This window comes from Hydra viridissima, unplaced genomic scaffold, assembly GCF_058129835.1.
Source record: "Hydra viridissima isolate aposymbiotic clone 2 unplaced genomic scaffold, HvirCarnegie_v1 scaffold_4, whole genome shotgun sequence".
Lineage (NCBI taxonomy): Eukaryota > Metazoa > Cnidaria > Hydrozoa > Anthoathecata > Hydridae > Hydra > Hydra viridissima.
Window position 1 is genome coordinate 8,040,958 of NW_028324303.1, and position 24,685 is coordinate 8,065,642.

General features: G+C 29.0%; 2 protein-coding genes and 1 pseudogene across 4 annotated transcripts in view; all 3 read right to left on the bottom strand.

The window, feature by feature from the left end:
* The window catches only part of LOC145182973 (uncharacterized), a 36,576-nt gene that overhangs the window by 6,868 nt on the left and 5,023 nt on the right, over positions 1 to 24,685 (bottom strand). Inside the window, exons 5-13 of one of the 3 annotated variants that reach the window (XM_090084313.1) lie at positions 23,889 to 24,028; positions 23,220 to 23,288; positions 19,726 to 19,807; positions 19,415 to 19,521; positions 17,564 to 17,665; positions 11,285 to 11,372; positions 11,007 to 11,161; positions 3,709 to 3,801; positions 3,447 to 3,605 (exon numbers count right to left, since the gene is read on the bottom strand). In XM_090084313.1, the coding sequence (XP_089940439.1) occupies positions 3,447 to 3,605; positions 3,709 to 3,801; positions 11,007 to 11,161; positions 11,285 to 11,372; positions 17,564 to 17,665; positions 19,415 to 19,521; positions 19,726 to 19,807; positions 23,220 to 23,288; positions 23,889 to 24,028 (995 nt within the window). Of the gene's footprint in view, positions 1 to 3,446; positions 3,606 to 3,708; positions 3,802 to 9,497; positions 10,534 to 10,597; positions 11,162 to 11,284; positions 11,373 to 17,563; positions 17,666 to 19,414; positions 19,522 to 19,725; positions 19,808 to 23,219; positions 23,289 to 23,888; positions 24,029 to 24,685 lie in introns of those variants that run through there. The other 2 variants (XR_016451555.1, XR_016451554.1) reach the window with 2 other exon arrangements.
* On the bottom strand, positions 1,121 to 2,250 carry LOC149889678 (uncharacterized; annotated as a pseudogene).
* On the bottom strand, positions 5,567 to 8,074 carry LOC149889679 (uncharacterized). Its single transcript, XM_090084303.1, has 2 exons — positions 7,307 to 8,074; positions 5,567 to 7,117 (listed from the first exon to the last, which is right to left on the bottom strand). The coding sequence occupies exons 1-2, from the start codon at positions 7,905 to 7,907 to the stop codon at positions 5,724 to 5,726; spliced, it is 1,995 nt and encodes a 664-aa protein (XP_089940429.1). The 5' UTR covers positions 7,908 to 8,074; the 3' UTR covers positions 5,567 to 5,723.

A 24,685-nucleotide genomic window follows, 5' to 3' on the forward strand; every position in this document is an offset into this window, starting at 1 on the left:
AGCTATCATGTGTAGGATCATCATCCTCGTCCTCTCAGTAGCATTCAAAATCAATCTTCGAATAAGAATTCTCATCTAAATTTGTTTTTCTTCATTTTGACAGATGTATAAGTTTTATTGAAGTCACCATTTTGTACCATATTTAACAGTTCTAAGCTTCATGTACATAGAAAGGTTTGTCTTCAGTAGAAGACCTATCTATTTTTGTGATACCAAAGATTTTTTGAAAATAACACCTTGAAACTGCCAAAAGGTTTCTTAAGATGTTTCTTGTTTTTCTCATGTTTCTTGTTTTTCCAGCTTTTATCTTTATAACCTGGAAAATTAAAATTATTCCACAATTTGTAAATTATAATTTATGGCTACAAATTGAAAGCAATCGCCTAATTGTTTAGGTGTTTCATAAAATTGGAGTTTGTGCTTCCATTATATTCTTCCATGAAATAGTTATTTTGAATATTTTGCTTTGTGGTGGGGGACATTATTGTAACAATATAATCCGGTCAAAATAAACATTTCAATTTACAATAATTCGCATAAAGCTGAAAATTGGTACATACCTTTAGGATATTATTACAAATAAAATATTAAAAGTCCGCAACGATCCCATATCTGCAAAAAAAGTTATTAAAGGTTAAAGGTTAAAAAAAATAGTTTTTTCTTTTTTTCCAATTAATGATAAGTTTTATCATAATAAAGATCAAACAAAAGTATTACATCATGAAAGTATTTAATAAAATTGCCTTTATACATTTTTATAAGAATCGTTATTCCTGAGATATTGCAATGCTTGCGAAAATATATTGCGAGAAGATATTGCAAGAATATATTGCGAGAAAATATATAGCGAAATTATATTAAGTATAATGCGATTTTATATAAAATGCATTGCTAGAAAAGATATTGCGATTCTTGTGAAATTACGAAATTAATATAATATAAATATTACGAAATTAATATACATATAAATAACATATACATAATATTCGCATATATTATTTATCATTAAATGCATATTATGTATTATATATTCGTAGGCCTAACAACAGACATAATGTTGTGGCTGATACTTGTACAAACTAATTTTAAATGTTCTAATTTAGATCGTTTATTTTTCAAAATAACTTGCTCTAAAAAATAAGTCAATGACTCTGGAATATCGCTGTTAACATTTTCAAACATTTGACTAGGCGAGGAATAATTGGTATTATCAAATACCAATGATTGAATGTCCTCTCGAATGATTGCTGCCGCAGTTTTTTAAATTCGAAATCGTTCTTCTTTATTTTGGCTTTTCTTCTCATACCAAGCTTGGTTAAGAATATCGCTATGATTGTCAAAAAAACAGATAAACGTTAATTTTCCCGGTTTTTCAGTGATAATAATTTTATTACTGAACTTCAACTTTAATCGTGTCTTAATTGTTCTGTTATCTAAATGTGGATTTTTGCAAATATTTTTTAGTTCTTCTAATGAAAACTGGCAGTCATCGCTATTTTCAGTGTATTTAAATATTTCTTCCATCGCAACATTTGTAGATTCATCTTGAGGACGACCGATTTTACACCCATTGGTTGGCCTCAAGAAAGAATTATAACAGGTATTATGATATTTAGCCTCAGCAGCAACTAAATCAAATTCATATTCAATGCGTGCAGTAACCTTTTTTGCTTCCTCGTCAGAACGACTCCATGCTACCTTCAGAATTGATTCTTTAAATTCAAGAGTCGCAACTTTATGAATTTTACGCCGAACTTTCTTCGCTTTCTTCTTCTCGGCCTCCTCGTTTGCTTCATCGCCGCAAAATAAGCAACATTTTTTTAAACAAAAAAGTGATTCACTTACGCGCGCTCTGGTACGAGGTGGACTATTTTCAGATGTGCTGACTTGATCTATATCTTACTGTCTTTTATATGCAACAATAGTACTCTTCCGAGTATACTTTTTACGGCACACCACATGAATCGTTACAGACTTCAGATCTTTGAAGTATTCATAAAACCCGTCACTTCTTTTAACACTTGTATCAATCAAACTCTTCATTCCACGATCAACAACAACAGTTTCACTTGCTATTAAAAGTTTACTACATATAAAACATAGTTGCGACATTTTAATAAAAGTATTAAACGGTTCCAATCGTAATAAAAAATACTGCTCGATACTCTTAACGCTAAAAGTATTTCATCGTTCGTAACTTTGTTCCAAGAATTTTGGGAAGTCAGACGAGAAGAATCAGTTGAAAAAATTATTTGAAAAAAGCATTTTTCATCGTTCTTATACAAGTTCAAAGAAAAGCCGACGAAACAGTTTATTCAAAAATGCGTTTAAAATGCTGTTCGCTTTTGTTTGATCTATTTTTATGATAAAACATTTCCTTTTTTTTTTTTTAAAAAAAACTAGTTTTTATACCTTAAACCTTGAATAACTTTTTTTGCAGATATGGGATCGATGGGAACTTTTAATATTTTATTTGTAATAATGTGCTCAAGGTATGTACAAATTTTCAGCTATATGCGAATTATTGCAAATCTACCACTTTTTTTTTTGTCTATTTTGACCGGATTAATAGCAAAGTTATTTGAGGTATAAAATTTATACAAAAAAAGATGCCTCAAGCTAATATTTTTAAAAAAAATGTCATAACCCTACTAGATGTGATATCAGATGCTAGGCGCCCGAATATCTAGGCTTTTGATCCAGAATCGTGCTGCAGATTAATGGAATAATCTAAACGTCTTGAACTAGGGTATCAAAATGTTTTTGATCATTGAAATATAGGTGTCAGTGTTGACTTTTATATCTTCTAAGTTAGTATGTAAATTTTCTTGTCAGAGTAGACACCAGGAATGATATGATTATTCATAAAGTTGAGAGGCACCTTTACTCTTTAAATGTCTGAAAATGTCTCAAACTTTCTCTTAAAATAAGTCTTCAGCCCCAAATCTTCAAAAATCAACCTCTGGAAGTAAATGTATAGGATTTTATCACAGCTTGCAGCCAATAGAATTCTGCTATTTTTATCTCGTCCTGCTTTTAACTCATTTCCTTTTACAAATCAATTATACCATCTTTTTGTCTTTAAGAGTCTTGTAAACATTCATTTGGCTGAAATAACCTTTAATAGTTTCCACAACCTTTAAGAACTTTTTTTCATTAGCATTCTATGCTGCTTTTTTTTTCTTTTTTTTTTTATCAGTTCTTCATTTTGAACTTTCAGCTTTTTTTTTTGTTGTTGTTTTTTTTTTTGTTTTTGTACTAATCTTGGTGTCCAAATGTAGTTCTTTTTTTTTTTGCACTAACCTTGAAGGAAATTGGTGTCCGAATGAAATTTAAATAGTTTGTATTAGATTGAAATTGATTTGATTTGTTAAAACAACTCTCAAATTACATTTTAAATAATCAACAGGGACTTTATCTAAGTAAAAAATAATAAAATAATCTACCTGTACTTTTTTAGCAAAAAGAACTTCTTTATTTCGAGTAACAAATGTTAAAACCTCTTCTTTTTTTGAAAACAGTGAAGTAGCTCGCCCAGTCCTTCCAGAACGATGAATGTAATCTGAAGAACTGAATGGACAATCAAAATTTACAACAAGTGTGATCTAAAAATATAAAGTGTTAAACAAAAACAATTCATTAATTTCAAAGTTATTGTATTAATATTTTTTTAAATAAAGTATTAAATGATATAAAAGAATATCTTACATCATTGCAGTCTAGCCCCCGTGAAGCAATATCAGTGCACACCATAACACGTGTATTGCTATTTATGAATTTGTCATAATTTTGAATGCGGATCTGCAAAAAATTTATGTCAGTAGTAGAAATACTAATATACTTCAAAAAACAAAAAACAAATTTTATAAAAAATTTATACTTTATATATATTATACTTTATCTAAGCATTCTTCAAGCATTTACCAAAAATGTTAGTAGATCAGAAAGAAATTCTTTTTTTTTTTAAAAAAAAAAATGAGTCTGGTCTTATATCAACCATCTGTTATCTTTGTATTAATCAGGCTTATAACCTTTTATCTCCTTAAATATAAACTTTCTTACCTTTAATTTTTTATTCTCTATCTTTCATTTATTAATATTTATTGAACACATAGTTAATGAAATATATTTTCAACTTTATTTCTTTTTTTCCTACTAACATTTTAATAATTGAGTAACAGGACATTATTGAAAAAAATTTTTTTGCATAAGAAATCAAGCCTCCATCTTTTCAAAGTAATTTTAAATTAAAATCACTTTAAATGTTTTTTTTTTTTTTTATGTTAAAGTAATCATATTATTGTTTAAAAAAAATATATATATACATACTTCAATGCATAAACACAGTTGGCTTTAGCACCAGGTTAAAAAAAAGCATTTTAATCAATCAAATTTCTGATTAAAGAAAATAAAATGAACCTTCGTTTGAAACATGCTGTAAGACTGACTATGAAGCCAAAAATTAAATTTAAAGAGTAAGTTTTTTTCATATCCAGCTAAAGTTTTAGCAGATATGTTAAAACTTACTCAACTTTTTTAAAAAATTTTAACAACTTTCCTCATCAAATTTTTTTATTTATTTGTGGGTAAAACAATATTTACAATGGGAAAAAAAATTTCTGTTACGCAAGAGGTTAAGTAAATCACTTAACTATGTTTTTACATATCTAAAATTCCTTTAGATGGAAAGATGGCAGAAATTTTTAACTCATTTTAAAAAGCTTTCTGAAAATTAAATAACCCATCTAACAGATAAAAGAAGCCACTACAGTTACTGTAAACAAAATAAAAAACATAATATATTAAACTCAATAAGAATTTATCATTTAAAAAAATTTTAAAATATAATAGTATTTTCCTTTCTATCATCTTAGTTGATTATTTTATATATACTTTTTGGTTTGCTGAGTGCATCAGGTTTTCTGATGGTTTCTTCTCAAAATTTGACCTCACTTTGTCTACAGCTAGTGGTCTGTTATCCTTCTCATTCTCTTTTTCTACACAAAAACTGTTATATTATTCCAAAAACTCATTTAGAATGGATCATTCACATAAATTAAGATTTTGGGAAACTTTTGAAGTTTCTGAAAAGAAAACTAGGAGTGCCAATAGTGGTTGAAGTGACAATTAGTTTGTTGCTCTCAGATTATTTAACCATATCATTGAGAACATTAGCACACTTGTCCAAAATGGGAAATAATTACTCCAAAGCTTCCCAAAAAAACCCTTTGGAGCGAAGTATCTACATATGTTCCTGATTAGAAAAATGAAAAAAATGAAATCCTTCATGACCGTCCGAGCGAGAAATTTTAGTTTTAAAATGTAAGAAATTGCGACAAAAAATATTTTTTTGCAATCAAAAGAAAACACATTTTTTATTCACTAAACATTGATCTACACTACATAACAGATCCCTGATGCATGGGTAAGTCACTAAAATGTTTAAAAAACTTCAAAATCAAAAGTAAAATGATTGTTTAGCAAGTTTAATTTTGATTTTTTTTAAAATGATTTAACAATTGTCCACTGTAGATTGCTTTTATTCTTTTTATTCTATGAACACATAACAAAGAAATAATGTGAGAAAACAATGTGAGAAAACAATGTACTCTTTAAAAAATTGAGTTGGGGGCAGCTTTAATGTTAGTTAGTCAAGCTTTTTTGAAAAACTAAAACATAAATAAACTGAAACAAAGAGACGATGTTTTCTTGATAACTTTGCATTAAAGACGCTTGCTGTTGAAATCTACTATGCAACTCAGCAACTTTTCTGGATAGTCTGGATGACCCAGAGGCCTTTTGTATCTCTCCCAGTGGGTTCGGAAACTGTGATGAAGGGCTTCTGTTGTCTGTTCGCTGAATGGTCCAAGAGACTTTTTGTGACGATCAATGAAATCCTTGACATGAAAGAAGACAGTGTGGACTTTTGGACTCACACTTACTTTTGGCAAGGAGAGGAAAGCCAGTTGAAATTGGTCAATTTTCTTTGAGTAGTTTGAATCCAGATGATTTCCAAAGCAGGCATTCACAACTGCATCAAACTTTCTCAAAGTGTCGATGAATGGAAAAACATGAAAAGCTGAACAATTCTCTGCTTGTCTTTGAAGAAGGTCAACATTTTTGAGGAGTTTGCGGCATTCATTCCCAGCAAACTGCCCTCCGTGAAAAGGCTGTTCTTTGATATGAAGAGCTTTAGGCCATTCTTCAGCCTCAGGCCAGGAGTCCTTTAGTGCCTTGAACAGATGGTTCACTACACCGAGAAGGAGATGTAGCTCCATTGGTGGTATGATGTCAAGAACAAGTGCATTGTCAGAAAAATCCAAGAGGGGCTCATGCACCACATTCTGAAATTGTTTAGCCTTTTTCATGTCTAAACCAGCTGCTTTAAATGAGGCATAAGATCTTCTGATGGATCCAAAGGTTCGAAAGTTACCATTCTGTGATAACCTATTGTGGTCAATGTCACACCATGTGCAAGGGTGTGAGCTGGCATGTGACTGAAGCCCACACACAAGGTTTGCCACCTTCAGGTCACTTGAAAGAAGAAAGTCAACTCGCTCAGAGAAGATGAGAGATAGTATTGTTCTCAAATTCTCATAGTTTTCTGGTACATCCTCTGCTACAGCAACAAGAAGTTGAGATTTCACACCACTGTCTTTTGCTGCAAAAGATGTAAGTGTCTTCTTGTCTGGTGGAGCTTGAACTTGAGAAATCAATTCATCTTCTTGAATCCCAAGGCTAACCTTGAGGAAACCACCACCACCGTCAATTCCAAGCTTGACTATGTGCTCTTTATACACTTGTCTTTTGAGCAAGACATCATTGAGAAGTTCAGAGAGATTCTTGCAGTGAACCACAATTTGTTTCTTTGTCTGAGACTTTTCATGTGTCACAGTTATGTTTGTGTGAGTGAAATGTTCAGATAGTTGTGTACCTATTTGATGGAATTTTGCCCGGAATTGAGGTTCAACAACTCTGGCTTGTGCAACATGGTTCAATGTTGAGGCCAATTTTTTGACGCTTGCATTAGACAGCCCTGTGTTTGTCTGAATGTTTGCAAGGTCTTGGGCTTTTAGAACTACTTCATCACCAAAGAGTCTTTTTGCGCTTGCTGCACCTGTATTAAAAACATTGCTATGAGTAGGAGCAAATTTTTCACATAAACAACCAAGTTTTCTTTATGGAAAGTAAAGTTTAGATTTGAACTGCAAATTTTATTTGTTAAAGGTTTTTTCTTTTGTAAAAGACAAAGACAATGGCAAAGTTTTAATTACTATCAGATAAAAGATTTGCAAGTTACTGTTACCTGGAGTAATTGGCAAAGGTCGCCCACCACCACTTTGTGCTATTCTTAGGGTTCCATGAGGAGAAGCCTCTTTAGATGAAATGACTGCTGAAGCAATCTGTTCACTGACTTTGGAATCTTTTGATGCCAACATCTTTATGTTATGCCTGAATGTGAACTGATTGCATTGATGAGGTACTCCTCTTCCAATTAAGGAGAGGCAATCAGAACATCTTCTTTGGTCTTGGGATGGTAAAGGCTGTTGTGGCATTTCAAATGGGTGCTTTTGCAATGCTTTCAGGTGTCCAATTTTGCAAATGATGCAATCACACTGCTGTCCTCTTGTCTCAGGCCTAGGGATGACAGATGAGAAATCAAAAATGGGAGGGACAGAGACATTCTCACCATTTTTCTTTCTCCTCAGAAGCAGTCTGCAAGAATCACACATTCCAAGTGGGACTCGTGTGTCACAAAAGTCAACATCCTGAGAAATCAGACTCTTGACTTGGTCTTTAAGAAAACTTGTTAGCTCCCTAGAACATTTTTTCATACAGAGGAGACAAACTGACTTCCGACAGTCTTCATGATTTTTTGCTGAGTTTGGCATTTTTGAGTTGTGCATTCCACGAATGAAAACATGAATATGTCATTAAAATGCCTTTTCCCGAAATTTGGTTCAATATTTTATTAGGGATGTGCCACTAATACTTAAGAACTGATTTTTTCATCAAATTTTGAAAAAAAAAATTAAAATTTTTTTTGGCAAAAATCTTATTTTTTAAACTGAAATTTCTCGCTCGGATGGTCATGAAGGATTTCATTTTTTTCATTTTTCTAATCAGGAACATATGTAGATACTCCGCTCCAAAGGGTTTTTTCGGGAAGCTTCGGAGTAGTTATTTCCAATTTTGGACAAGTGTGTTAGACAATAAAATTCATCAACCAAATGAATGAGGGCTAGTGTCTTCATTTTCTCAATTACACTGATCATATCTTTTTGTTTCTGTTATAAAAAATAAGACTGCAGAATCTGAAAAGAAAGCAGTGCATCTTCATTGGATACTTTTTTCTTCATAGAAACATTTTTTTCCAAAAAAAATTAAGGGAACAGTTGTTGAATCTACATACCATATGTGCTTGTAAAGAAATGATAACACAAAAGCCAACTTTCTTATACTCTTTCATTTGAACAACGGCAACTAAATCAGAGACAGGAGCTCAAATGGCTTCATATGCTTGTAGATACCATATACTTAATATACTTGTGCAAAAACTACAAACTTGCTGATGAGCTTCATATCTGCCCATAGCTTACTGCCATTGCCTTAAAAAACTAACCTCATTAGGTTCTTGAGAATATTCTTATCCAACATTACTTAAAATCCTGCTTTGATCCAAGGTGTTGTAACCAAACCTAAAATGTATTCGCAGGCTTCTTCTTCACATCTCTTATAATCTTGAACCTGAGTTGATGAATGGTAATGAATTGCAGACTTTATAGAATTATGTAGATTTGGCAATCTGTTAAAAGAATAATATATATTAAAAAAATAGCAATTTGTTTAAAAATACACATTTCAATAGGGAGTAGAGGACCTTAACAAAAAATTCAAATTCAAATTTTTAAACGTTTAAAAAATAAAATTCAAAGCAATTTGTTAATTTTAAATGAGGTATTTTCCTTCATTCATGATAAAAAATTTATTCTTCATTCATCATTTTTTCATTTCATCAACCATCTAAGGAGTTTCCTCTTCCTTTTACCTTTCAGAATTTCTTTTTCTATTTTATAATCCAGTTTATAATCCAGAATCTACAAATAATTATAGATTTAATAATTTATAATTATTTATAAATTCCAAAATAACTCTATTTCAAATTCTAAATAAATAACAATCAAGTAAATACACAAATTATTTATTTTAAAACAATGAAAGCAATTTGAAATAAATATGTAAAAAAATTGTAAAAGATTTAGAGAAAAATAAATTTTATAGAACAAGAGTTTCTGGGAAACTAGTAAGAAACATAAAAATTGGGAACATTAAATGTAGTATATGTACTCCTTGATTCTTCTTTGTGTACACCAGAAAACACAATGAAAAATTATCCATAATATTAGTACACAATTTTATGGTATCAACTTATTACTTATGGCATTTAAATGAATTAATTAACTGGTTTACTTAATTAATCTCTTGTGTGACAAAAATTTTTTTTTTTCCTCTTGTAAATATTTTGAGTGATTTTTAACATTTTTGCTCCATCTTATGCATATGCACTTGATTTTTTTAAATTTCCTTAAAATGAATCAAACTAATGATCATAAACATCTCTGCCTTATGAAAAAACTAAAAAAAGAAAGCTTAGAAAAAGAGATATAGTCAAATTGCTGACTTAGTTGTGCAATAAGGTGTGTCATGTCACATATCAACCATACCCTTTGCCAAAACAGTCAATTTTTGTATTGTTGTGTATACAGCAATATTAAGAGATTTTATTAGGATGCAAAAACAATAAACCTATTAAATATGTCCATGAACAACAAATCATACAATTTAAAAACTAAACTAAAAGATTTGATCAGATATGGTTTATTTTTACAAAAAACAGGTGAAGAAAACAAAAGAAATTATCTGGGAAAGTAATTAAAAAACAATATTGATTCAAAGTTAATTAAAAAGAAGAACCAAGCCAATCTTATATATATGTACATTGTGATCAATAAGAAACATCACTTTACTGCAGCTTTAGTGGATACTCGGATTGTTGCTTCTCTAAGGCCATGGAGAAAATAAGTTTAAAATTTAAAAATAAATATGTTCCCAGGCTTAAAAAGATATTTAAAATCTCAAACTAATTACTATGTGTCAGGAGAAGTGTTCATCAGATTCCATAGGAGATTCCATCAGATTCCATCAGGAGAAGTGTTCATCAGATTCCATAGCAAATAGATAAGATACCCACAAATCAGTTATATTCTTTGGCAAAATTGGGAACATTCAATACATATTAAATTGAGTTAACGAAGGTATACAGAAACACAGAAAAATTGTTAAGGTTGATGAAAGTTAGTGGAATTAGTGAAAGAACACAGGAACACAGAAAACTTATTGAGGTTGATGAAAGAAGATTTACCAATAAGTTCAATTAAGAAGCAGACCTAGGTTAATTGACTCTTTTTAATGGTCAGCTTATTTACATAAAAAAACTTGTTAATAGATGAAATTCGCCAAGAAAACATCCTTCTACAATAAGAAAGAAATGTATTTCCTTCTTATTGTAGAAGGATGTTTTCATTCCCTTTCACACCTTCAAAGGTAGAAAAACAATTTTCCCCTATTTACGTCTGATAGCAGATCTTGATGGTAAAACTCTTAGTAACAACAAATGGAGTGGCAAGCTAGCATATTAGCAATATGCTAAATGACACAAGAACTAATTTATCCTTCAAGAAAATTGATATTAGAGAACCTCTAAAATAAAAGACAAAGTGATAAGAGTTATGCACAAATTTTGTTTGTAAAATTTTTTGAAAGCCCTAAACCTTTTATGAGTTTGTAGTTACATATGGTAGTAGCACTGTAATTGTTCAAGAGACTTCTATTCTTGAATAATTTTAATGCTATTGGAAATAAATGTTTTAATCAAGACATAAGCAATACCTTTTTAAAAAAGTTAGTAGATCAAGAAAGAAACTTTAGTACTAATGAAAAATTACCTGTGGATTCATATTACCATGTAGTTTAACATGATCAATTTTATATTTCTCTAGTGTTACAGACACCCAGTTACAGGACTTCGAGGTGTTGCAGAAAACAATACATTTTTTATCACATTGTTGTAAAAATGATACCAGCCTGTCAGCCAACAATGCTAAATTTTTAAAAAGATGAAATTCATTAAAACAAACTGAGCAAAAAAGCTAGAAAAACTTCTAAACAAATTTTTGAGCTTTTTAATGAAAAATTACTTGATAACAAACATTAATAGTCTTACAACTCTTTTGCTCTTGTTTCGTTTTGATAAATAAGTGTTTGATATTAGGAAGAACTTTGTGGAGATTCGATTGACACACTTCTAAGTCCTAAAATGAATGTTTTTTTTTAGTTCCTGAAAATTAAAGATAACTATCAAAATTACATACTTACTAATTAAAATTAAATTAAACAGAAAACTAAGTATTTAATACTGTAATTTAAATCTTTTCTATTATTTCCCATGTTTTCCTCTCCCATTAATCATATTTCGTTTTGATTTTCATACCCAAAATAGTTAATTGCTTTTGCAACACAACTGTATCCCTGAAGCAATAAAGCAAATTTACATACTGTGGTACAGTTCAAAGTTCAAACAATAGGTTTACTGATTGGGTTCAAAACTTTCCGGTTGGATAAATATAGCAATAAGAGAAACACTTAACAAATTAATTCAAAAGCTTTTAATCAATTTGTATAGACTTCAAAGGACGCTCAGAAAGAATCAAATTTTAGAGTAGTGGATTGTTGCCAAATCCATCCAAAAGATAACTGCTTTGTTGTGTTGCTAATAAATGGCAAAAGACGTCTCTGAAGATATTCAGTGATGTACAAATTGGAAGTCAAAGTCTTTTGAGTGACAAATGGAGCACTCTTAAAACCACAAGAGCCTTGCCACACGAGGAAATTTCAAGCAATCTTTTCTGTCTGAATATACTTAAATTTGTTGCTGACAGACACCTTTTGAATGATAATAATATTGATGGCAAGGCAACTGTGAGAAATCCTTTTCGCAGCACGTTTCATCATCCTCAATAATGCATACATTTTCTTGGTCAAAAAGTTTGATGAGCTTTCTTGCATGACAAATTGCTTTAAATTTTCCATCAATTGATCACTTTAGAATTTTTTTCTTGGTGTAAGTCTTCAAACCCTTGCTCTTAGGTACTTTTCTGACAAGGAAACAACTGCATTTGAACATTTTGGCAAGATCTCTTTGGGATAGGCATTCACTTTGTTTTTGTCAACAAAACCTTTCTTCCTACTACTGCCTATTTTTCTTTCGATAGTTTGAGTCTCCTTGTATCTCCTCAATATGTCTCCAACTGATGATTTAGTGACTTTTGACAACTTTGCAATTTCTGAATGTGAGTAGGTTGGTTTTTGAAGAAATATTTTCAAAACTTTTTCTGATTATTCAATTGTTTATTCATTTTAGACTGATAAAGTGATAGTATTAGTAAAACACCAATACAATTAAATATATGTATATAGAATGTCATTAGAAAAAAATTTGGAATTAATTCATTAAGTATTTGTTGAGTTATTGCAAATTATATTTGACTGGAATGTTTTGAGCCCAATTGATAATATTAAAAGGTTAGGTAAGATTCAATGAACTGAAAGTTTAATCCAACAGTCCTATTTCTTATGTTAAATATTATCAACTTAATAGCATTTAACAATGTTTAACAATTTTAACAGTAATTTAAACTAAAAATCAACTGTGTCTTTACTCCTGAATTTTTTTTGAGATTTTGTAAACCTGGCTGACCTGACAAAACCCATTCAGGGTATGATAGGGTAGACCCAATTGAATAATAATATACAGTTGCTGAAATCTAATCTTAAAGAAGGAGTTAGAAATTTGAGTTCAAAACATAATATTTTATAATTATGGTAACAACCACAAATGGCAGCTATATTTTATAAATTTACAAGTATATTAAGCACCACTTTTCAAGTATATATTTTTAGAGTAAATAAATATATTCAAACATATGAACAAATTGTGATTTTGGAAATCAGTTTCTGATATGAATAGGTCTTTGAATTTTAAAAATTGATCTAAAAATAAAAAAGATATGACAATTTCCACATATTAAAAAAGTAATAATTTTTTCCCCATTTTGCATCAATATTTTAAAAAACTTAAATTTCAAGCAAAATATATTTTTTGGTTAAATTCAATATTGAAATATTTCTAAGTTTTTGTAACCTTTTCTAATTTTAAAATGGCACCTGCAAGAGATCATGAACAAAACAGGAAAGCTGTCTGTGTTGTTTGAAAAAAGCTAAGAGTACTTAGTGACCTCAACAAAAAAAATTAATTCAGTTTTACAAACATCCATCATCTTTTATGATTCAAGAGTTCCAACATTTGTAAAAGTTGCAGATCAACTTTAAGAAGAGCTTCAGAAGGTCAGAAAGTAAATTTTCCACTTTAGTTTGATTTCATGAAGACTACCCTAAAAAAAATTACTCAGGAATCAAGTACATGTAAATTCTTTATTTGCTAAACAGCAGGAATTAAGGAGTGGTTGAAACACAGGTAGGAATGTACTTAAAAAGGGTACCCTCCACAGGAAGAGTACACTTTTTAATTACATTCAGACCAGCTTTAAACTTAAACAAACAAATTTCTATGTTGACAGCTAAAGATCTTGTTCAAGTTAATTCAAATCAAATAATTCAAGTTAAAAAATCATTTGTTCTTGACTTAATACCTCCAATGGAACTTCATTTGATCATCAATTTAAAATTCATTGACAAAGATTTAGCACCTACAAACCCACATGGTTATCATGGATCATGATAATGCCAACCTAGCTGACCTAAGAACGCCACTTACATGGGGTGATAGCATACACATCAACGTAACCTGTGATTCAAATTTTAAAATCTTTTTATTTTGTCCGCAGAAAATAATTTAAATTGAATGTTCAAATTGAGTGAAGTTTTGACTTCATAGTATGCCAATGAAAACACCTGTAGAATAAGAACCACTCTATATAACTTGATAAAAATTGGTGTAAATTTTGCCTACAGTTTTTATAGTTTCAGTCGGATTGGTTAACTGGTTACAGATTTATGGCAGTTTTAGTTTAAATTTTGTTAATTTTTTGCTACTTATACCTCAAAGTGTTACAGATTACTGTGATATTCCTTCACTATTTTCAAAGTAATGGTTACATAAGTGTTCTACTATGTAATACCAACAATTTTTATTATAATTGTCTAATTGCTACTGTTGTACCGTTTTCATTTTGTAGACCAAAATGAAAACAGTACAACCGTAGCAATTAAACACAAATTACATTTGCAACTTTCATATCACAAGCCAAAATTAGTTAAAGTCCATTTCCATTAATTAGTGACCAGATTTGTTTAATATTGGAGTGAGTTTATGACAAATTTTCTGATACCGCAACAAGAATTTGTCTCTTGACTCCAGTGTCTTTAACAGTGGTACTGATTACTAATCTGGTTACTAACTAATGCAAATGGACTTTGAGTATGAGGCTGTTTTTGTGGTGAGAGCTGGTTTCATCCCTTAATGCAGTATCAACAATGCTTAGACAAAACTTGAGAAAACTTTTGCAACCATCAATTCTGAGCTTAAAAAAATAACCACCAGAAATTTTGCAAGATTCAATAACATGATTCACATGACTTGACAAATCATTGCAGTGAGCAACAACACAAACTGTATTAGAATCTCATTTTCCATTGGTAATTTTTAAGTCACTGCAGGTGCAAAATCACTTAAGTGTTGACCTGCTCTTAGGAGATTCATGAAAAAAATCGGCTCTACCATCTGCTTGATGTTTGGTTTATAGTTTTGACCAGTTCTTTTAACTGTTGTTTGACAGGCCTGTATTTAACTGTACATTTACAAGAGCTGAATTTTATTTAGCTGGAGAATTATATAGAGTGGTTCTTATTCTACAGGTGTTTTTATTGGCATACTATGAAGTCAAAACTTCACTCAATTTTAACATTCAAATTAAATTATTTTCTGCAGACAAAATAAAAAGATTTCAAAATTTGAATCACAGGGTACGTTGATGTGTATGCTATCACCCCATGTAAGTGATGTTCTTGAGTCAGCTAGGTTTGCATGATCCATGATAACCGTGCCCATCCACAATATGGCGAAACTAAAGAATTGGATTGTCGATAACAATTCAAAGAACCTTTGAACCGTTAAAAGCTTTTTCACAAACATTAATAGAATAAATCCTAAAGAAAATATACACAATCATAGAATGTAAACACTCATATTTTGTTTGGCTTTAAGATGAATAATAAAAATTATTATTCATCTTAAAGCCAAACAAAATATGAGTGTTTATAAAACTTATTAATTTCATTCTACTATACTTTTCATACTGTATTTAATTTAGCTGTTTTTCAGAAATGTGGAGTTTAACATTCTGTAATAATGCAAAATATAGCTGTCATTTGTGGTTGTTATTATGCCAAAAATGTACAGAAACCAAAGCAAAAGAAACTCTGTGTTAAAGAGAGGTGATTAATTGTAAGAATGGTATCAAATTTAACTCAAGTTAAAGCTAAGTTAAGCCAGAGTTAGCCTTCAAGGTCAGTAGAGAAATAATTAGATGGGCTATTCATGAATATCCTGATATTGTTCAAGCGATAATGAATAAGGCACCAAATCAGAAACCTATTCACAAGAAAAACTGCGTAAATTTTTTAAAAAAAAATATGGCTCTTGGTTGGAATCAAGTAATCTGATAATAAGAAATTTACCAGATTATAATAAATTTATTATAGGAGAAATTATTAATAGGAGAAACATTTTCTAATTTTAATAAAAAAAATTAAGGTGACTTTTTTTGGCTGAAAAGAAGTCTAATTTAGATGGTCCTGATGGATCAGATGGATATTTGCATGAGTTGAGAAAGTAACCACAATATTTTCTAACCAAAAACTTAGGAGGAGGTGCATTATTGGTCTGACTTGGCTTTTGTGTAACTGGAAAGCTGAATTTTTTGTGCAGAATGAATAGTGGAGACAACCCACAGTTGTTAAGTTCAACACTGGTTCCATTTAAGAGTAAGCACTGCTGTATAAGGTTTGTTTTTCAACAAGACAACGCTAGAATCCATGTTAGTACGGAGACAATAGCCTAAGCTCTGTAAAACTTGATTGTATACCAACAAGAACTTATCAAGTTATTCAATGCTAACAAAAATTTATCAAATTATTGAATACAAAGCAGCAGTGATGAAGTATTAAAACTAAAACACATTACATTATTATGTTTTTTGTATTATAACTTACAATCGCATCTATAGAAATAAGATGACAATTTCTTGATTTCTCTCAAATTTATTGTTAAATTCCAATGACATTTCCTCATTCTAAAGTGATATTTTCTCTTATGGATTATACCAAGTATTTTTGAATTTTTTGAATAAAATTTAATGAATTTCAACTAAAACTATTGATAGGCATTGGATTAGGACAAATTAAGTAATTTGAAGTAGTAGCAGAGTATATTGCAAATGATTCTCATTTTTAAATCAACCTGTTGCTTTATCTTTGATCAATTCATTAACTCTGCATGGTCACTGATCACTTCCAGGCATTTGACAGTTCCTTCTCCAGCCATCTCTAATGTTTCAGTAGTACAGACTACTGTTAGGTTCCTTATTCCATAACCTGGTGACAACTTAGGAGTCTAGAAGGCATAGAAATTCATTTCTGTTTGTTGTAAAAAATTTTGTTTAACTAAACAAAAAAACATTTATTGCTGATGCTCTGAGATTTTTCAGAGCATTCCCTTTTTGGAGAACATATTTGCTGTTAAGTTTGCCAGAGGTAATAGCTACCAGAGAAATGGCAAATTATATGTTTGTAATGTCTCTATATAAGTTATGGTTGTTAATAGGTAGCAAAAACAAAAAATGTATATAGTGCAACTTGTTCCTTATAAAGTGCACTCGTTCAATAACTGATTAAATAACTCCTTTACACCAACAAACATGAGAAAATAAACAATTTTAGAATATTGGCAACAGAAAATCTGAGACAATTGATCAGCAAGACATTGTTAAATATATTGTTTGAGGCAGAATAACTTCTGCAAGATTATAAAACAATAATTATTTAATCACAGGGGACAGTGCAAGAAAGAGTATGGCACTTTTATAGCAGATGTAACAAGTCCATTATTTTCAGATTCAGCAATTGTAACTAGCCTATTGATTGTTCTATTTTATTGTTCCTGATTATTTTCTAAGGTGCTATTTAAAAGAGGGAGTATACATTAATGAGTTTACAACAATCATAAACGAAAATCAAACTTTGTCAATATGACTATTAGATTTATTAATACCCCACACTGTTATGGAAAAGGTTGTCAGTTAAAAGATATCATCTTTATTTTTTATCACCCTTTCTCCTTATTAAAAACTTAATTTATAATATAATGTATCAGCATAATATGTTACAGTACTAATACAACACCAGTTACAAAATTTAAGTAACTTACAGGTATAAACTCCTGATATCTTCCTAAAACACCTTTTGGAGGAAGAGTAGCAGCTGTAAGAATGAATTGGAGATTTGACCCAAGCTCATTACTGGATTCATACTAAAAATTATCACCAAAATTCTATTAAGACTAATGTTAACATTAGATCTGGAGATTTTAAATAATAGATTTATATAAACTTGCATTACAATTAACATTGCAAATAAAAAAGGCAAAAATGCATTTTATAAAAATGTAAGATAGAAGATAATAGCAATATTTTAGAACTAAAACTAAATAATCTGAAAACTAAAAACATTTTTGTTAAGTAATATAGAAACAAAGAAATGAATTATCAAACAGTAATATGTGTAATTTACAAGTTTCTTTTAGAAATTCTGTAAGATGCAATTCAGAAAAATGCACTGTGTTAAAGATACAGTCTTGTAAAATTAGGGAAACACAAAAAAAAATTCTATTAACCATAAAAAATCATAAAAAAAAGATTTAATTGGTTTAAAAGAAAATCATTTGTGATTACTCTTGTCTGTGTCTTTTATGGTTTAGGGATGTTTCAGTCATATTGTTTGTAACACTCTTTAATTGTAGAACTGCACTGCAATTTAGTCATAAGTTGTTCATTTCAAATCTGGGTTTTAACTAAGGAAGATAAATAGTTTTATAACTAGTCTTTTATGTTTCATAAAACACTATAGAAACTTACAGTAAAATTATAGCTGAAAAACAACTAAATGACAAAGTATAATTGTGTTTTCAAACAAAAAATAATTGATGATTCTAATACTGGAACTATACAAAGTGATTTATGTAAAAAGTATAAAATGTCAAAAGCATTAATAAGTTAATTAGTAAATAGGAAGGAACTGTTCGATCCAAAGAAAAGTACTCCTCATACTGGTAGATTATTAGATACATGAAAAAAAATTTACTTACTAGTGCTAGAAATACAGTTTGTAATTTGAACTTAACATTTCAGAAAATACTGTACAGTGATCTTTGGATGATGCAGGGTTGTATAGTTACCATGCAGCAAAAAAAGCCATTCATATTGGCAAATAACTGAAAGCACATTTGGAGTTTGCAAAGGCTTACAGAAATTAAACAGTAGAACTGTAGAGACAAATATAATGGTTGGATGAGTCAAAGATTAACCTGAAAATTTCAGTAAACAAAGTGTGAGAAGACCAGTTTGCAAATGATTAAAATCATTGTTCTAGTAGTGTACATTACAGTACTTGAGCCGTGAAATATGAAGTGTCAGAGCTTGATGGTTTGGGGATGCATTTCAGGAGAAATTGTAATCAAAACTCATTAAAGCATGGTTTTAAACTACTGTAATGAAAATAGCCTGCACAATCTCCTGACCTAAATCCAATTGAGAATTTATGAAAGAACTTTATAATAAAGTTCATTTGCATTCTAGGCTCAGAAATGCTAAAGAATTCTATCAGGAACTTCGATTTGTCTAGACACAAATAAAAACAAGTTAACAAACTTATTAAGTTTATGTCTTATAAGTGTACTGAGGTTATTAAGAATAATAGATTTAACGATAAAAGCTCTTAAAAGTGTCTATAGTTTTGGAGCTAAAATAATATATTTTTCCTTTCTATAAATTTTTTTAGAATTATATAGAATCAATATATATTTTACATAAAATAGAAGCTTAGACTATACTTTATCTAAATCAATATTGTTTTGTAATAAAATTAATTAGCAGGTAACGTACTGTAAAGTTTTTATAAATTTCAATATGTGCTCATTTGGTTTTTGTAGACAGTGTATATGCAAGAAAAATTATATCAAAAATAGCTAAAAAAGGTTTCTTGAAATAAAACAATTTATTACATCTATCAGTTTCAGAAACTCTGTAGTTAAACTTCTAAAATTCTCATCCATTAGTGTATCAGCTTCGTCAAAGACTACATACCTCATGTCAGAAAAATTTAGAAGACCTATTAAAAATAAAATCATTATTTCAGATTTGTAAAACATGACAGTTGGTATATAAAGAAAGCTTTAAAAAACTGCTGTGAAATCAAAAACATCATCAGAAATATTTTATTCCTAAATTTAACCTCTAATGTGATTCTGAAATGATATGATATGAACAAAAGATTTATATTAATGTTATTACAACTTATATTGAAGATATAAACCTTTTTGATTCCATTTGAGAACTGTTGATGGAGTCCCAACTATAACATCAACTAAACCTTTAACATAATCTTTAGCCCATTTCTACAAAAGAAAGTAAAAAGAACTTTAAGTATTAAGATTATATTTTAAAACCCATCATTGAGAGACTACGTAGTTTGAGTCAGTATTAGGTTTTTTATCAGGTCTTTTTGTTTTATTCCAATAAAAAGTTACTGTATAAATATTAGGGATGCGTTCAATTTGGCTGAACTTTAGCAAATATTCAGCCAAAAATTGTACTGTAAATGTTTAAGAATTTTTTTACATATTAGTACTGTAGCAGGCAAAAATGGGTATTTCAATTGTGCATAGGAACACATTGCATTAAGTTAAAATGTTCCCTGTTGTTGAAAACAGCAAATAAATAAAAACCATGATGAGACATGACATCATGCTTTTTATTTATTTTCTGTAGAAGTTATTAAATATATAAAGCTGACTACAAAATGTTGAAGAAACTATTTTATTGAAAAACTGGCAAAGGATATTTCTTCAAAATACTTCAAAACAGAACATTTACTTTTAAAAGCTATTGTTTTATACTTCTACTAATTTAAGAAACTATAAAGTCAATACTAACTTATAAAAATAACATTTAATGAATGTTAAAATAAGGTAATTTAAATATGGACAGTAGGGCACCCCATACTTTTCAAAAATCACCCTTTTTTACCATAAACACTAGGCCATAAGTATTTTTTTGTTTGAAGGTATATAAATGTAGGTTCTGTTAAAAAAAAAAACTGATACTTTATTTTCATTTGCAAAAATGGACTTTATTGCTTCATTTTCTAAACAAAGAAAAATTAGCCTTTGGCAAAAATAAAATTGTTGCCACCGCAATATAAAAACCCTTCTTGATAAAATTAAACTTTTTAACAAACGCAAAACAAAAATTTAGAAAGAGTACTTAAATAAAATTACTTTAATAAAAGGTTTTGACTTATCTTTATATTTATATTTTTCGTATTTCGAATTTTTTTGTAATTATTTATTTTAACCCACAAATATATTGCCTAAGCAAAAGAGATATTTGACAATGAGTATGAAACAGTATGAAAACACTAATGGTTTAAAAACAATAAAAAAGGGCAAGCATGATTGATTTAATTGGTAATATAGAATCTTTTAAAATAAACACATATCAGCATTATCTTAATATTATAGATAATGTTTTAATAATATTACATTACTTTAATAATATTATTATTAATGTTTTCTTATAAAAAAAAAATTAATCATTAATAATATTAATAATATTGATAAATTATATATTATATTTTATTTCAAGAGAAAAGGAAGAGCTTTTTTCTTCTAAATAAATACTTTTAAAAAAGTATTTCACTAGTTAATTTTGTATGATGTTGAAGTTACATTTAAGTTCATTGTTTATGATAACAGTACTACAAATACATGTCATAATAGAGATGTTATCACTTGTTTTGAGGTTAAACTAAATTAAATTCCAACCAGTACTGATCAATTAAAAGAACAACCACCAAATAGTACAATAAGAGTTTGCTGAGTATAACAGAATTTGGAAGATGAAATAAAAAGTTCTCAAAGAATAATATTCAATGTACAGCCTGTTGTAGCTTACTATAAAGAAGAAGAATCTTTGCACCACACTTCTCATTGTATAGTATCAAATGACATTAATTATGATGTGTCCATTAAGTACATTATTATTAAAAAGAAAGAAAACATAATTGCAAAACAGAAAGATATTTATTACTTTGATGGCTGTGCAGTTTAATACAAAATTTAAAATATATACATAACTTACACTAACTTACATATTAGACTTTACACTAACTTACTAACACACATAACTAACACTAACATATTAGACTTTAGAATAAAATAATAAAGAATAAAGTGTATTTTCCAATCATGAGATGGCATAAGAGGAACAGTTAAATGAGCTGTTACTAAAGCTAGTTTAAAATAAAAAATCTTCCAACCAGATACTAGACCCATAAGGTATAATTATACACTTCGTTAAAAAGATAAAACATAAGGTAGACCACTTCAAAAAAATTTTTTTAAAAAACTTAGTGGCTAGTAGGGATTGCAATCCCGCACACTTTTCAACCCTGCAAGATCCGCATGGAAATTTTAAATTTCTGTGCAGATCCTGCGGGATCCCGCGAGGTATTAGTAGGTTGCTTATGCACATTATAAAAGGCAAAATGACAATTATATTTTTCTTTCAAGTATTTTAGAAAAAATATACTCAACTTATTAAATTGATAAGATGAGGTAAATAAAGCCAAAAAACACAATTCATTTGTAAATCAATATAATTCTTAACATTTAATGAGCAAAAAAATTTATATTATTTATACTCAGTTAGATACCTAAGATTTTGGTAGAGGTTTTAGGGTGGACTAAAGTAGACATTATAAGATTTGACAGTTTTTTGTGACCATGAAAAAAATAAAATCATAAACATTTCCTAATTATAAACATTTCTTTGGTCATAGACAGCAAATTGTTACCTGTTTAAAATTTAACATTTTACTTTTTTTTTATTTTTATTCAAAATGGAAGGTATAATGGCCAACAAATATGAAATGCATAAAAAAAAAAGGCCAAAGTAAACTAAGGATGCAAGAGACAAATTTAAAAATTTCATTTTGAGACACTTTTTCAGAGTTTCAGCACACAATGATGTTTGGTTTCTTTGGTTTTTAACAAATACTAATGAATAAAGTACAAACTTCTACATCAGTTATTTGAAATCAAATTTTAAAAAATTTATATATTTAGACATACAACTTTATAAAATTTCAACTTTGCATACTTTATGTTATTATAGACATTGTGCAGAATTGTTTTTCAATTAAAGCCTTTAAAGCTCTTTTTATGGTAAGTTTTAAGTAACAAATTTATGAATGAATATAAACTTAAATCACCAAAAGCTTTGCTGTTTTTAACAAATAAAGAGTTTGATTTTAACTAACTTCAGTAAATTCAATTTATCTTAAAAGACTGATATTAAGTTGGCTATTGTTCACAAAAAATTGAAAAACCAAATGCTGGTGCTTAAATAATAGTTTAAAAATGCCAAAACTTTTCCATGAAAATGTACTTACATGAAAATGTAATTACAAAAAGGTACTAAGAAATAAAAACCAAATCTATTTTTTAGTACCTTTTTAAAAAAATTTATTACATTTTTTAAAAACTGCAAACTTTAGGTAAACTTTTATCTTTTCTGAAATTCCTCTTAAATAACAAAAAGGAAAAACTTGATCTAAATTTTCTCATATATCTATATGTAAGAAGTAATTATTCTAGAAGAAGGCCTGTATTCTAAAAAAGCACTATTGATGTATAGGAGAGAAATAAGATATTTTGAAGTTAGTGGTGAGATCAGATGACTCATAATAGTTATTTTCAACACCAAGCACTTCACTGACTTATTTTACATATCAAAATTTTTGCTTACCTTTTGATTTTGACCTATCACTCCAACTGATCGAAATGGAGCATGATGACTCATATGTTTAAAAACTTTCTAAAATAAAAGTAAAAACTTACTGAAAAAAAAACAACATACTTTTAAGTTTTTTGTCGTATTAGATTTATTTTATAAATACTGCATACTTATTACTAGTACACTAATTCAACACTTGATGAAGAATACTTGACAAAAAATGTGATGTTGTATATATATGGTGTATATCTCATATAACATTAATACACAATCACAACTTTATGTTACGTTAAAAAAAGTATTTGAACTTAAAATATTGTTATATGGTTAAGAGAAATTTAGAAATTTTAATAATTAGACTTCTGACAGCTTATAAAATATGCAAATTGTCAAAGCAAAATTCTGTTTGATTTGATATAAATTTTCCAGTTTTCTTTTGTTTTTTCTGTCCTATTGGTTTAGGAAATAGAAAAGAAGTTAATAAGCAATCTTTAAACATAGGTTTTATATTTGAATTTAAACTTAACATTAAGTAAGTTATAACATTTGAACAACTTATAATTCTTATTCAAAAGCCACTTCATTAATCCTTTAAAACCGCTAAAAACTTTCATTTAGAAGATGCTTATAAAAAATATCAGCTTGCTTAATTCTTCCAATATCTGCAATACCAAAACAAACCAGAATTTGGGTTGCAAGCTCTCTTGTTGGTGCAAGAACAAGAACACGTGGTCTTGATAATCTTCCAACAAAACCAGCTTCAACTTCATTGCGCAGCTTTTGAACAATTGGTGCAATGTAAACTAATGTTTTACCAGAACCTATCAATGAAAAAGAATTTTAGATGAAGATGCTACAGTATTCAATTATTTGGTGTTTTCGATTATTTGAATAGCAATCTTTTTTTCAAATACTTGAATATCCAAATATATTTGAAATGGTATAGGAAAAAGAAAAAAAAAACTAAATTCAAAGCAAACAAAGGAAAAATATATTTTATTTTGTTTTTTCTGTGAGGAATACATATTTTAGGAAAAAAGTGCATTTAAATGTGAAAACTTTAAATTGTTTTAAATTTTATTTTTACTAATCTGACTGTGGAAAAAACTCTTTCAGAGGTTCTTGATGTGGGCTTGATAGTTAGCAATATGTTGTACAATGCATTGCTGACAATCAACCATGCTTTTGCACTTAAAAAATCAAAAACCTTTTTCAAAGTAATTATTGTCCTTTTAGGTGCTATGATTTCAACATTTGTGGTGATTAATTTAATAGCTTCTTTCTACCAATTTTGAAGAATATTTTCCAGTAAAGCAATTAAGTTATCATCAGTGCCATTTAGATTACATCAAAATTGTGATAACACAATTTTGATGTAATCATTATTATCATTATTATTCACAGGTGGGAATAAATCTTTGATTGATGTCTCAGCAAATTATTTCACTTCTGTTTTAGAGCAGTATTCATTAGATGAT

What these genes read in the sequence shown, in the direction of transcription:
- LOC149889679 (XM_090084303.1), bottom strand. Translation starts at nt 7,907, where the DNA reads ATGCACAACTCAAAAATGCCAAACTCAGCAAAAAATCATGAAGACTGT. An exon ending in ACCTTTGCCAATTACTCCAG is followed by an intron (nt 7,118 to 7,306) that starts GTAACAGTAACT and finishes TTTTTAATACAG; the next exon opens with GTGCAGCAAGCGCAAAAAGA.